General features: G+C 39.5%; 2 protein-coding genes across 7 annotated transcripts in view; one reads left to right on the top strand and one right to left on the bottom strand.

The window, feature by feature from the left end:
* The first annotated feature begins 1,748 nt into the window (after positions 1–1,748).
* Positions 1,749–7,344, top strand: si:dkey-183p4.10 (serine-aspartate repeat-containing protein F). 3 transcript variants are annotated; one of them, XM_026917946.3, is made up of 7 exons: positions 1,749–2,099; positions 2,262–2,419; positions 2,700–4,529; positions 4,643–4,709; positions 4,978–5,038; positions 5,129–5,248; positions 6,222–7,344. In XM_026917946.3, exons 2-7 carry the CDS (start codon positions 2,377–2,379, stop codon positions 6,321–6,323), a joined length of 2,223 nt encoding a protein of 740 aa, XP_026773747.3. In that variant the 5' UTR covers positions 1,749–2,099; positions 2,262–2,376; the 3' UTR covers positions 6,324–7,344. The 3 variants fall into 3 exon arrangements, 2 of the variants coding, with proteins under 2 accessions (XP_026773747.3, XP_026773729.3); XM_026917928.3 differs by having other exon boundaries at positions 5,129–5,254; XR_008302172.1 differs by lacking the exon at positions 6,222–7,344 and having other exon boundaries at positions 4,841–5,038; positions 5,129–5,215.
* A 118-nt stretch (positions 7,345–7,462) lies between these two features.
* Positions 7,463–12,359, bottom strand: part of kcnq2a (potassium voltage-gated channel, KQT-like subfamily, member 2a) — a 33,498-nt gene continuing 28,601 nt past the window's right edge. For all 4 annotated transcript variants that reach the window (XM_026917891.3, XM_026917905.3, XM_026917898.3 and 1 more), the window contains 2 exons: positions 8,855–8,972; positions 7,463–8,724 (listed from right to left, as the gene is read on the bottom strand). In XM_026917891.3, the coding sequence (XP_026773692.1) occupies positions 8,026–8,724; positions 8,855–8,972 (817 nt within the window). In that variant the 3' untranslated portion in view covers positions 7,463–8,025. The remainder of the gene's footprint in view (positions 8,725–8,854; positions 8,973–12,359) is intronic.

The raw sequence follows: 12,359 nt of genomic DNA, 5'->3' as shown, positions 1-12,359 counted from the left end.
AAGGCAGATACTATATTTAAAAACTAAACTTGCTCCTATCACATATATAATAACACATGAATTGAATGGTAATATTTCCATACTGTTGGCCCCGTGAAAGAAATCTGGCTCCTCCAAATCCTAAATCCCAGTTTAATCTGCAAATATTTAGGCACTGAACCATGCTCTCAGAGCAGAAAACATTATGAACATTAGGAAACCAGTCAATTGGCACTCCAAAACATTTCAATACTTGAAACTCATGAGTGCACTCAAATCTGTATTTAGCTACTGTGTGCAGCTCCATATTACTGCATTTTTTAATATGACTGCTAATTTTCTTTTGCAGTTGTGAAAAACCTTATTATCATTGGTCATCACTCATGTCCTAGGAAAGCCATGGATGAGATGGAAGAACTTTTTGATGTCTTTCAAGCTGTCAGAAAGAAATGGAAAACTGAGGTGCAGCTGTACCTTTTTATTCAGAAAACAGATTCTTAAACATTTCACTATTACAAATTTAACAATTAGGATGTTTCTTGTTTTGTAATGTCGTGGTAGAATGTGATGCTCCTGGGAGATCTGAATGCTGACTGTGGCTATGTCACTATTAAAGGCCTGAAGAAGCTCAGACTAAAGAATGATCCAAAGTTCCTCTGGTTGATTACGGATGAACAGGACACCACTGTTCGTGACAAAACACACTGCGCTTATGACAGGTCTACAGCAACTACCACTAGTTTACATTCTGCTTAAAAATATTATGACTTTAACAAGCTTGGAGAAACCATTAGTGAGTGAAGTGACTTGTGGCCAAGTATGGTGACCCATACTCGGAATTTGTGCTCTGCATTTAACCCATCCAAGTGCACACACACAGTAGTGAACACACACACACACACACACACACACACACTGTGAACACACACCCGGAGCAGTGTGCAGCCTTTTTTTTTTTGCTGCGGCGCCCGGGGAGCAGTTGGGGGTTCGGTGCCTTGCTCAAGGGTCTCACCTCAGTCGTGGTATTGAGGGTGGGGGTCAAGGTCCTTCACTTTTCATTACTTAAATATATTTTTAGCTAAGACACATTTTAAGAACCATAATTAGCTAACTTTGAGTTACATAATAGCCCACACTTACCACTTCATGTTGCCCATAATGACAACACAAAGCTCATTTGGCTGCCAGAATAGTACAGTTAGGCCACTTTTAGCCCAAAATTATGTTACTAGGCAAGCATCTATTGCACTTATATTCCAAATGCCATTAAAAACTCAAAAAAGTGCCAGCTTACTGTTGCGCATTCTAACTTTATCTCTATTTCCCCTCAGGATAATTGTACATGGAAAAACACTGATTTCTGGGATTGTACCAGACTCAGCTCAACCCTTCAACTTCAAAAGGGAGTTCAGTTTAACTGAACAAGAGGTATTCTACAGTTTATGGGTTGCTACAAAACAAATAACTGACTGCCAAATGTCACATTTTGATCGTTTTCTTTTTCTTGTTCCTATCATTTATATAGCATTGTTTTCTTTTTTTAGGCTTTGGAAGTCAGCGACCACTATCCAGTAGAGGTTGACCTAAAGTCAACTCATCACTACCACCTCCGGAATGAGCTTTGAACAAAAACTCACACTTTTAGGACCTTTTTATTTGACCATTTCTTTGAATCATTGAGTAGATGTTCCAAATTTGCTTCTGATGACTTTTAATAAAATATTTTACCTATTTTTGGTATTGCTTATTTTCTACCATATAGTAGATTCATATAGTCACATTGTATATAGAAACAGACATTAAAGCACAACATGGTTGCTTTCTCAGAACTGAACGGTATGAGGAAGTAAAATTGCTAACCAAGAACATTTTATTTCTATATGATCGGACATGTTTACGTCTTGATGTGTCTATAAACTGTGGAACATAATGCTCACCACCTGCAAACATTGAGCTGGTGAAATGATGCAGACATGTTTGCAGGCCTGTTTTTTTTGCAGCATGCATGTACAGCTGTTCCTGGTACTGAAAGAGGATGTACTTTTTCTGGGGTACTCAGTTGCGCGCGTTTGAAACCACAGCTCAAATCAGATTTTACTCAACTAACAAAGAAAAAACAGGTAATTTCATGATGGGTTTTTATTTTGCATAGACATCTATCAACATTTGTGCAATATCATTAATCAGTCCAAAGTTTTTAACTCTAATCTTTTAGGTGAAGTGTTTTTGTGTAGAGAAAGTGTACGGTGGATGAAAAAATTTTCATGACCTGATTTTGACAGGAAGTGACTGTAAGACAAAGAAGCGCTTGATTGAGCACAAATTTGTGCTCAAGGTTTTAAGATTCACATGAAATTTGTCAAATGAAACTACAAGCTACCGTTTTCAACAACAAAGATGGAACAAAGCATTGCGGATTTGCTTAAAGACGCATTTTCAGGTAAGAATAATTCTGTTGTCAGTTTTGTACAATTTGTGGAACTTGTGACTCTGAACTTATTTTACCTTCATTCTTAGAAAAGCGGTTCAATCTAAAAGCCTAAAGGGTTCTTCATGCAAACCCTGAAAGGTGCTATCAAGGATTCAGCAACAGAGTGTGTCCCAGTCAGAGGGGATTCCAGTTAATGAACTGTTCAGAACCATTTTTTTCTAAGAGAGTTTATGTAATCTAACTGTAATACTGACTGAATATATTTTGCACATTTTTGTGTCTCCTTTAGAAGATAACATTTTAGATTTTGAGGATCTACAATCAGATGAGGGCAATAACACATCTCAAACACACCCAGTTATGGATGAGGACATGGACGACGGAAACGGTGCTAGTAAACTCTGGACGAGATCAGAGCGAGGCTCAGTTCAGACCTTCCCTAATGTTTATGAACAGGAAGAAACTGAAGTGACCTCTGATAACAGTGAGAGTGAGTCAAGTAATTCATTCAGTATCAACACAGAGGCTACATTTTGCCTCTCTCATGTAACAGATAATGATCAGGTTGTAAACACAATAATGACAGAAGCACAACAACTAAACTATACAGTTCGCGAGTGTACTGCAGAGGAAGGAAACATGCAAAGTGACTTAGCAGCAGGTGTTTCAACACACGGACTAGTTACTGGATTCAGCATAATGGGAGATGAAAAGGAGCTCACAGAGGAGAAACATATGGAAACGTTTAATGTAGAATATCAGCAACAGACATCACCTCCAACGGCCAGCGAAAGTCAAACACCAGAAGAGACATCATCTGAATCAGACGAAGAATTACCAGAGAACTACAGCACAACAGAACCATCTTCTCAGTGTGAATCTGTTGGTAACAAGGATGAACTTTTTCTTGCAATGAGTCCAAATATTGCTGACAAATACTGTGTCAGAGATGACATGAAAGAGTTTACAGAGGAAGACCAAGAACAGATTGAAGAAAGCCTTGCAGACTATCCCTCGGATTTTTCACACAGTGAAACCGAAGAGCCCACTGAAAATGCTACAGCCCAGACATTCACCCTCGTTGACATCAGTTCTAGTGATGATCACTCCACAGACAGGATGGAGGATTTGTCTAATGCAGAAAATGTGAACTTGCAAAACAAAGACAGTCCTGCTCTGGATCATAATTCTGGGATTAAGGACCTGGAGGTTGAAATGATCTCAGCGTCAGTAGACTTGGATCTGTCTTTCCAGAGAGGAAACTTTGATGAAGAGGATGTCCAAGAATCTTTAACAAATGATAGAACCATGGAGGAAGATGCCAAGAATAAGGATGATGCTGGTGATCTAAGTGATGTTAATGATCAAGCAGACTACAGTGACAGTAGTAGTGATGTTAATGATCAAGCAGGCTGCAGTGACAGTAGTAGTGATGTTAATGATCAAGCAGGCTGCAGTGACAGTAGTAGTGATGATCACAGCACAAGCCAAGAAGAAACTAATTTTCCCTCATCAGTGAAGCAGGAAGAGGAAAAGAATCATGTTACACAGCATAACTATGCAACGGAGGACATGATGAGGATGGATAATGATATTGATTATATATGTCCAGATACAGGGGACGGGGATGCTAACAGTCCTGAGAAACAGGACGTGGGACGTGTATTATTCAGTGATGTCGAGGAAAGAGGCTTCACAAACACAAGCTCTATTTCATATTATGAGGAATCCAATACAGAACCTACAGAGTCACACCGTAGCATAGAATCTGTCCAATCAGACGCAGCCATAAAAGACCATGACAAATCATCTTCAGAGGCTTCAGACAATGTAGGGGATACCAAAAATATAATAAGTGAGGTTTTATGGTCGTCAGCACTCCTGATGGATGAAGACAACCTGCTCTTAGATGAATATGACTGGGACATGACTGGTGAAGATTCATTAAAGATAAATTCAGGTGAAGGAGAAAACCAAGAGTACACAGAAGAAGCCCTGGAGGAGTTAGACATTTATGAGGATGAGGAAGGGAATGAGCGGGACTGGGAGCTGGAGAAAACTAGAATTGAGGCTTTTTATCGATTTTATGGTGATCAGGCTGAACCAGAGGATAAAGTGGGTAAGTGCTACAGAGAACACACTTCCATTCTCCCTGGTTGCCTTTCCAACATTGACAAAATTGTGAATGAACTGCAAGTAAGTGAGACATTTTACTCCTTTTACTCTCTTTAGGCAGGAACCATAAGGTTACCTTTTGTTTGGATCATGAATCTTCTGAATATGATGAGGATTCTGACAGGTAATGATCTTTTACATTAGTGCACCCATTATGGTGTAGATATGATCAGTTTGCATAGTTATGGAATGCTCATTCCTCAAGGGTTCTTTGGATGGTGAGTGGTTTTCCCTCTGTAAAATCCTCTGTTGTAGGATTATACATATAACTTTAAAGGCTTCTCTCAGAGGAACAAACCAAAGAACGCTTGATGATGCTTGGTGCTTGATGGAAACTTTTTTCTAAAAGAGATCTGCAATCTACCTGATTGGCCTTGTTCCTCATCCCATAGCACCGAAGAGGAACTGGACTCAGATCTCAACACACCAGATCTCAACACATTGAAACCAGAGGTATTCAGCATAATGTGTCTATATAACTGGATTATAACCATGACATGTGATAGTGGGGTTTGAGAGTTCATGTTCGTGTTCATGTTGTAGTATCACAGTGAGTCAGATGACCCACTAGAGAAGCCTTACTACCCTGAGAGGTCAAGGATGCAACCAAAGGAACAGCAACCTGTGAGTGCAGCAGTGAAGCAACATCCTCATAGGAGCAAGGTAAAGGTCAGTACTGTAGTGAGCTGTACAATTTTAAACAAAGAATGAGAACAGTTTGAGCCTTTTCAGTTTCTTTGCAACCATTGTGTTTGAGGGAGAAAAATACATATAATGTGTAGCACCTTTTCAGATTGGAGAAAAACAATAGTTTTTATTTATTGTATGTTAACCATTTCTAATCATCTTTTATCTAATGAATAAAACACTAAAGTCTGGTGTTATAGGAAAATAAAGGTGTGATGCCTTACCACCCTAAAGTTAACTATTTTCCTATGAAAGCACATCTTGTGTTTTATTCCTCTCCTACCGCAGCAATTTGCCAATGCTAACATTTTTTTTTATTTATTAAATAATGACACATCATACTTTTCTTCAATTTATAGTTCCTGTCCACTAACTAAGTTAGTTCCTGTGAGCTATTAACAGTCATCCCCTCAATAGCCACTCTTTATTTCTCACTCTTTCAGTCAATGAGACAGAAAAAATGCAAACATATTACAGAGAAACCGCAAAGTTCTGAAAACTATCCCATGTTGGAAAACTTCTCTCAGTTGAGAAAAAAGTTACCTGCAACAAGCTGATGCAATTTTTTTTACTTAAGAAAAAATGAAGGTTCATTTTTTTAAGTTCATCTTTACTTCTGACTTTTTCACTCTGACACTGAAGACTCTGAAGAATATCTGCTCAGAGAAAACTTCACCATATCAACAATTCAACTTGTAATTTACTTTGCTAGCAGCTCTGTCAGAGCTGTGCTTTTGTAGAAAGTTAATCAACACCTTCTGACCAATCAGAATCAAGAATTCAACAGTGCCATGGTATAAGGATTTTTTAACAAACAATGCAATGAATAAATCTTATATGTTGAGCAGACAAACCACCTCATGCATTAGTACATTAGTTACTTTCAAATAAGTTAATTGTTCAATTGCTCATCAAACTTCTTCTCTATGTCTCTGTCCATCTATTGCAGTGTCTTGCTGTGCTAAAGTCCACCTTAGCATTTGGCCTGCTGACAGCAATAGGCATCGTTTCTTACTGGTGGGCAACTGAAAACCTGGATTGGATTCACTGACTTCACACCTCATTTTTCCTGGTTAATAAAATACAATAAGAATCAGTATTATACTCAGACAAACAAGTGTCTTACCTTTTTGGTGTAGGTGTAAATATAGAATTAGGGGCATGGTATGCTCTCTGAATATTATGAGTAGTTTACTAATGTTTGTAAAATAGGCAGCAGGAAAAAGTCAATTTAAATCAGACCATCTTTATTTCTTATAACATTGCAAGCCTTCCAACATGCTCTAGAAAAACCCTTAACTGCTATAAAAAGATTTTTTTTTGTCTCACCATAATGTAACGTAACAACTCTTGGACATTTTCGTTTGCCATCAGTTTGGGCATCGAGGGAAAGATTGTAGTTGAATGCAAGAATGTTTTTATCGTTATTTTTTTTGTTTCTCTACTAGCACAGAATCCTGTATTTCCATTATCAATTCAAATTCATTATCCAAGTCGAATAAATTCATTATCAAGTCAAATTCCTCTAAACATGCCATGCAGTTAGGGTAATCACTTATACTGGGACTGAAATATTCGGAGGGGTCTTTAATAAAGCATAGTGTATGATTAGTTGTACCATTACTAGGAAACCAAAATTCATTGCATGTGGATTGAAACTGTGATACTTTTCACAATGCTATACTGCAAATTCACAAGAACTCCCCTTATTTCTGAAAGCTTTGTCTTCTTAAAAGATTTACATGTATGATTAAGCTAATAATGATGCTTTTGCTTACAGAATGTGGAATGTTGGTATATATCACAAGCTGCCAATCAAATGTCTAAGCCTGTTAAGCACTATATGTTGCAGGTATTTTTTAATGTATTTATAACAATAAATATAACAAGCTTAGTTGTATGATGATTAACCATTAACCGAATTGGAGTTTCCAAAGGCATGGCAATGCTTATGGACTCTCAAGATAATGATTATAATAAACATTTAATTGAATGTAAAATGTAAACATTTTTACCTGTAAAAACTCCTGTAAATGTATTAATAAAAATAAAGTACATGCTAAGTTTACAAACGTATTGTGGATGGAAGTAAAAATGTGTAAATGTAAATCATGCTCAGAAGTGCTCTCTCTGTATCTTTGGTTGGGGTAATCTTTTTAAAAAAGCGACAGTTTCCATTAAATATGTCACACAAATTCATATATTACTGTTGTCTGTTCATCATTACAGTCTCTTATGTTATCTATAAAAGAAATAAAAGGAAAAATAAACTAAGAGCAAAAGCAGGCACACTATCATTAATTATTATTATGTATGTACAATCCATATGTAAAGTGCTTCTAATATTGCCTTGGTAATAAACACTGGTACCATAAATATTCATAACTACATTAGTACAAAGAAATGACCCATGAGATGAATAACTCAAGCCAATACCTGCTTACATGAAAACTCTTTTTTTTTTTAAGTGTGCATCCAAGACAGATGTCTTGAATTAGGAGGCCACAAAGTATGTTACATTTGTTAAAGTCACTCTCGTGCCAAAGTAATATTATCATTATGAACATGATATGGCCATACCAGTTAACAGGTGTCCACTGAGTGGATCATGTTCATTGGGTTCTAACTGGGTTATTTTAGTCCTCATGCATTAATGACCACATTGGATTCTTTGATTAAGCTTTTGTTACCATTATCCACTCAGGATCTGAAGGCTCTTGTTGCAATTCGAAGGCTCACTTAGGCATTTTCTTCTACTTCAGACCTGGCCAGCCCCTGTCTCCGAATGTCACCTCCCCTGTAAACGATAGAGGTGAAGGAGCACCAGGTGTGTAAAGATCTGAGTCTGTGTCCGATTCCCCTTCAGCCAAGTAGGGTCTGATACGAGTACAGAAGGCCATTCCTCTTCCGCCCCCAAACAGTCCGAGATTCACTGGAGGAAGGAAATCCTCTTCCTTGGCTTGTGAGATGCTGAAGCCACTGAATGAGCGGTCTAACTCCTCATGGTCCACTGAAGGAATGGACAGGGATGTGTCGCTGTCAACACCTGTGTTAGGCCGTGTGCGTCTGTGTCGCCTTTGCCGTCCGCCCTCCCCACTCTCATGTGTTGGTGGAGGTGGGATACGGTAAAGTGATGGGTCATCAGTGCCCGGTGATGCCCCACGACTGTTATTCCAAAGAGGCACATTGAGCGGCTGCTCACTCTGCTGATGCCAGGATGTGGATGGGCGGCACATGCCATTGGCAGGCGTCCCAGTTGGGCCGGGCTCTGGGCTCTTCTTCTCTTCCTCTTCGTCCTGCACCTTCTCACTCTTGTCTTCTGGGCTGTGGTAAGGTGGTGCTGGATCAGCTATCTTAAAGCCCAGCAAAGCTTCAGTTTCAGAGCGTGGAATACCCATGCGCGTGGTATATACATTCACCAGGAAGTCTAGTTTGCGGTCCATCGCACCCACCTGCATGGCCAATAGTTCTCAGTTTTTTAATATACTCATTTGGAAACTGTCCCCTTTGTGTTATCACTAATATCACAACAATTAATATATGTGAAACGTGGAACATTAAATAACAAAAAAAGGCCCTTACCTGTTTCTCCATCTTGACAAATCGGCCCATCATGCTGGGGTCATTTTCCTGAGCAGTATCACTCTTGGGTTTCTCCTTATCCCCTGATGATACTCCCTTCCCCACTATCTGGTCCACCCTGACAATTCATGAAACAATCTCTTCTATCTAGAGCTAAGATACTGTGTATCTTCCTCACAAATGTACAATGTGTAATAAAGACAAATAAACAATACTGAAGGGTCTTAAGTATTAAAAATAAAAGGGATGCGAATGTTTAAGAATATGCACTGAATCATGCACTGAAAAACTGTTATATGGAAGGCAATAATGGTCCCTGGATGACTTTGCCTTTTTTCTTTGTTTCTTTCTTTTTTTTTTGAAAATGAGTCATGCAAAATAGTGCTGCAGTGTTCACCATTATCATGCTCTCTATGTCACACACAACATCAGACTAAAAGGGTTAGTGCTACAGTCTCTGCAAGAGCAAGATCAGAGAAAGTATTAAACCCTGATTCTGCATTCCAATACTGTTTTTTTGTGCTCTCATCACTGTCCCTTTTCCATTTCCCTTTGGATTGGTGGGGTGGGATGGGTGTCTAATATGACCTCATTGGGAGTTTGTTTGGTTATCCTTAGGAATTGGGAATAGAGTCAGCTATAGACATAGGGAGCTGAACTTGCCCAGAAGGTATTGAGATTTTAACCCACTGGTGTAACACTGCCTAAATACACATCAGCCATAACATTATGACCACTGACAGGTGAAGTGAATAATATTGATTATCTCGTTACACTAGCACCTGTCAAGGGTTGAGATATATTAGGCAGCAAGTGACCAGTCGGTTCTCGAAGTTGATGTGTTGGAAACCGGAAAAATGGGCAAACGTAAGGATTAGAGAGACTTTGACAATGGCCAAATTGTGATGGCTAGATGACTGGGTCAGAGCATCTTTAAAACAGCAGGTCTTGTGGGGTGTTACCGGTATGCAGTGGTTAGTACCTACCAAAAGTGGTCCAAGGAAGGACAAACGGTGTACCAGCGGCAGGGTCATGGGCGCCTAAGGCTCACTGATGCGCTTGGGGGCGTGAAGGCTAGTTCATCTGGTCTAATCCCACAGAAGAGCTATTGTAGCACAAATTGCTGAAAAGTTAAAGCTGGCTATAATAGAAAGGTATCAGAACACACAGTGCATCGCAGCTTGCTGCGTATGGGGCTGTGTAGCCACAGACCTGTCAGAGTGCCCATGCTGACCTCTGTCCACTGCCAAAAGTGCCTACAATGGACAGGTGAGCATCAGAACTGGACCATGGAGCAATGGAAGAATAAATCACATTTTCTTTTACATCATGTGGAAAGCTGGGTGCGTGTGCATCGTTTACCTGGAGAAGAGATGGCACCAGCATGCACTATGGAAAGAACGCAAGCTGGTGGAGGTAGTGTGATGCTCTGGGCAATGTTCTGCTGGGAAACCTTGGGTCCTGGCATTCATGTGGATGCTATTTTGATGCATACCACCTACCTAAACATTGCTGCAGACCAGGTACACCCCTTCATGGCAACTTCATTCCATTCCCTAATGGAAGTGACCTCTTTTGGCAGGATAATGCGCCCTGACACGCTGTAAAAATTGTTCAGGAATGGACAACGAGTTCAAGGTGTTGACTTGGCCTCCAAATTCCCCAGATCTCAATCCAATCGAACATCTGTGGGGTGTGCTGGCCATCAAGTCCGATCCATGGAGGCCCCACTTCGCAACTAACAGGACTTAAAGGATCTGCTGTTAACGTCTTTGTGCCAGATACCACAGCACACCTTCAGGGATCTAGTGGAGTCCATGCCTCGATGGGTCAGGGCTGTTTTGGCAGCAAAAGGGGGACCAACACAATATTAGGCAGATAGTCATAATGTTATGGCTCATTGGTGTATGTAGCTGCTACACCCAAATATGTTGCTGACAAAAGTCCATTTATGACCAAAATCCTAACTAAAATTGGGCTATTTGCAGACAATCTGTTGATACACATTCAGGCAGAACTGTCACCAGTCTATAAAGATTTGCCAGCTTACTGTGTAGTCTGAATCAATAACATCTGTCAGTTTGTAATAAGGAGAATAGAGCACTGTTAGCTATGTGAGTATTTTCTTGGTCTGATTTAGTTATATGTAATTTCCAAGTTGACATACTTGGTTATTGAATAAACAAATTTATGTGTAATATTATGCTAATTAGTTACAAATGAGAATACAAAGGGTTAAAATAATGAGTTCCTGCTTTGAATTAGTTGTTAGGCTTTAAGAGTGCACACTCTTAAGAGGGTGATGCAAAATATGGCACAACATACTGTATATCTTGTATTAGGTTTTAGGTTTCTGCTTAAAAATAATTTAGTTGTTCTAGTCATTACATCATTTTCAGATCTCTCACACCATGTGATCTTATATATCTGACTAGCGTGTGAACCATTTCCTTTTTTTCAAAACAGCATACAAAATGATCCATTAAGCTATATGTAAGTGTAATCTTTTTATGTTATCATCTGTGATTTAAGGTGTATATGGGTCATATTTGACCAATTATAAGTAAAAGTTAGAGTGCCAAGCCTGTCTCTAAATAAGACTAAGAGGATGGATCTTACACAAGCTGAGACTCACTCCTGACAACTGACAGAATTTTCAAGTACTGCAACTCAAAAGTGGACAAGACACAGCGAAAGGAGACAAGCTGGGCCCAGGAATAGAGAGGTAAGATCGACACTGGAGAAGGATCAGAAATAGGGTCTGAGACATGTACAGAACAGAAATAATCCAAATCAGAATAATGAGATTCAAAGTATGAGCAAACTATAAGTAGAGACTGAGTTAGGTGTCAGAGCAGGAAACAGAGACAGGAGCTGAACTGTGGGCTCTACCTATGGCAGAGGCTAAGAGCATGACCACTGACAGAGGTTGAACTACTAGCATTATGAGTTTAGAGAGAAGTACACAGCAAAATACCCAGTGTTAGAATTAACACCCAGCGGTGAATTAACACCCTGCTGTGTTTCTATATGTCCAATTAGACACAAGCAAACTCTGAAAGTGTTAAATCAACATTCTGGGTGTTAATTCAACACTGGGATTGATGTAAAAAAAAACCTTTAGAGCTAAGAAAAGAGATAGAAACCAGCAGCATTCATTCCAGCACAGCTCATAAAGCGAAGTGCTTAAAAGCTGTTAGTGGAACAGGTTCTCAGGGGGTAGCCACTGTGGAGTACAAAAACACAGCAGGAGTTGTTTAATGGTAATGCCGCTGGTGTTTCTGAGGGTGGTGGAGTATGTGTAACAGCATTGAAACAGGCGTCTTGTTGAGCAGCGATATAAACACTCATAAGACAAACAGGTAAAGCACATGAAAGGACAGGCTACCAAAATGCTCTTTAACCAATCAGACCCTGACACCAATTCAGCAGTGGATTAAGATCCCAATCCAGACAGTCCTCTGATTGAGAGCTTCTTGGTGACCTCTCTTTTTGAAATTAGCAT

The sequence above is a fragment of the Pangasianodon hypophthalmus genome, chromosome 8 (assembly GCF_027358585.1).
Source record: "Pangasianodon hypophthalmus isolate fPanHyp1 chromosome 8, fPanHyp1.pri, whole genome shotgun sequence".
In the NCBI taxonomy this organism is placed as follows: domain Eukaryota; kingdom Metazoa; phylum Chordata; class Actinopteri; order Siluriformes; family Pangasiidae; genus Pangasianodon; species Pangasianodon hypophthalmus.
Note: the sequence above shows the minus strand (reverse complement) of the source record. Positions and strands in the feature narration are given on the sequence as shown.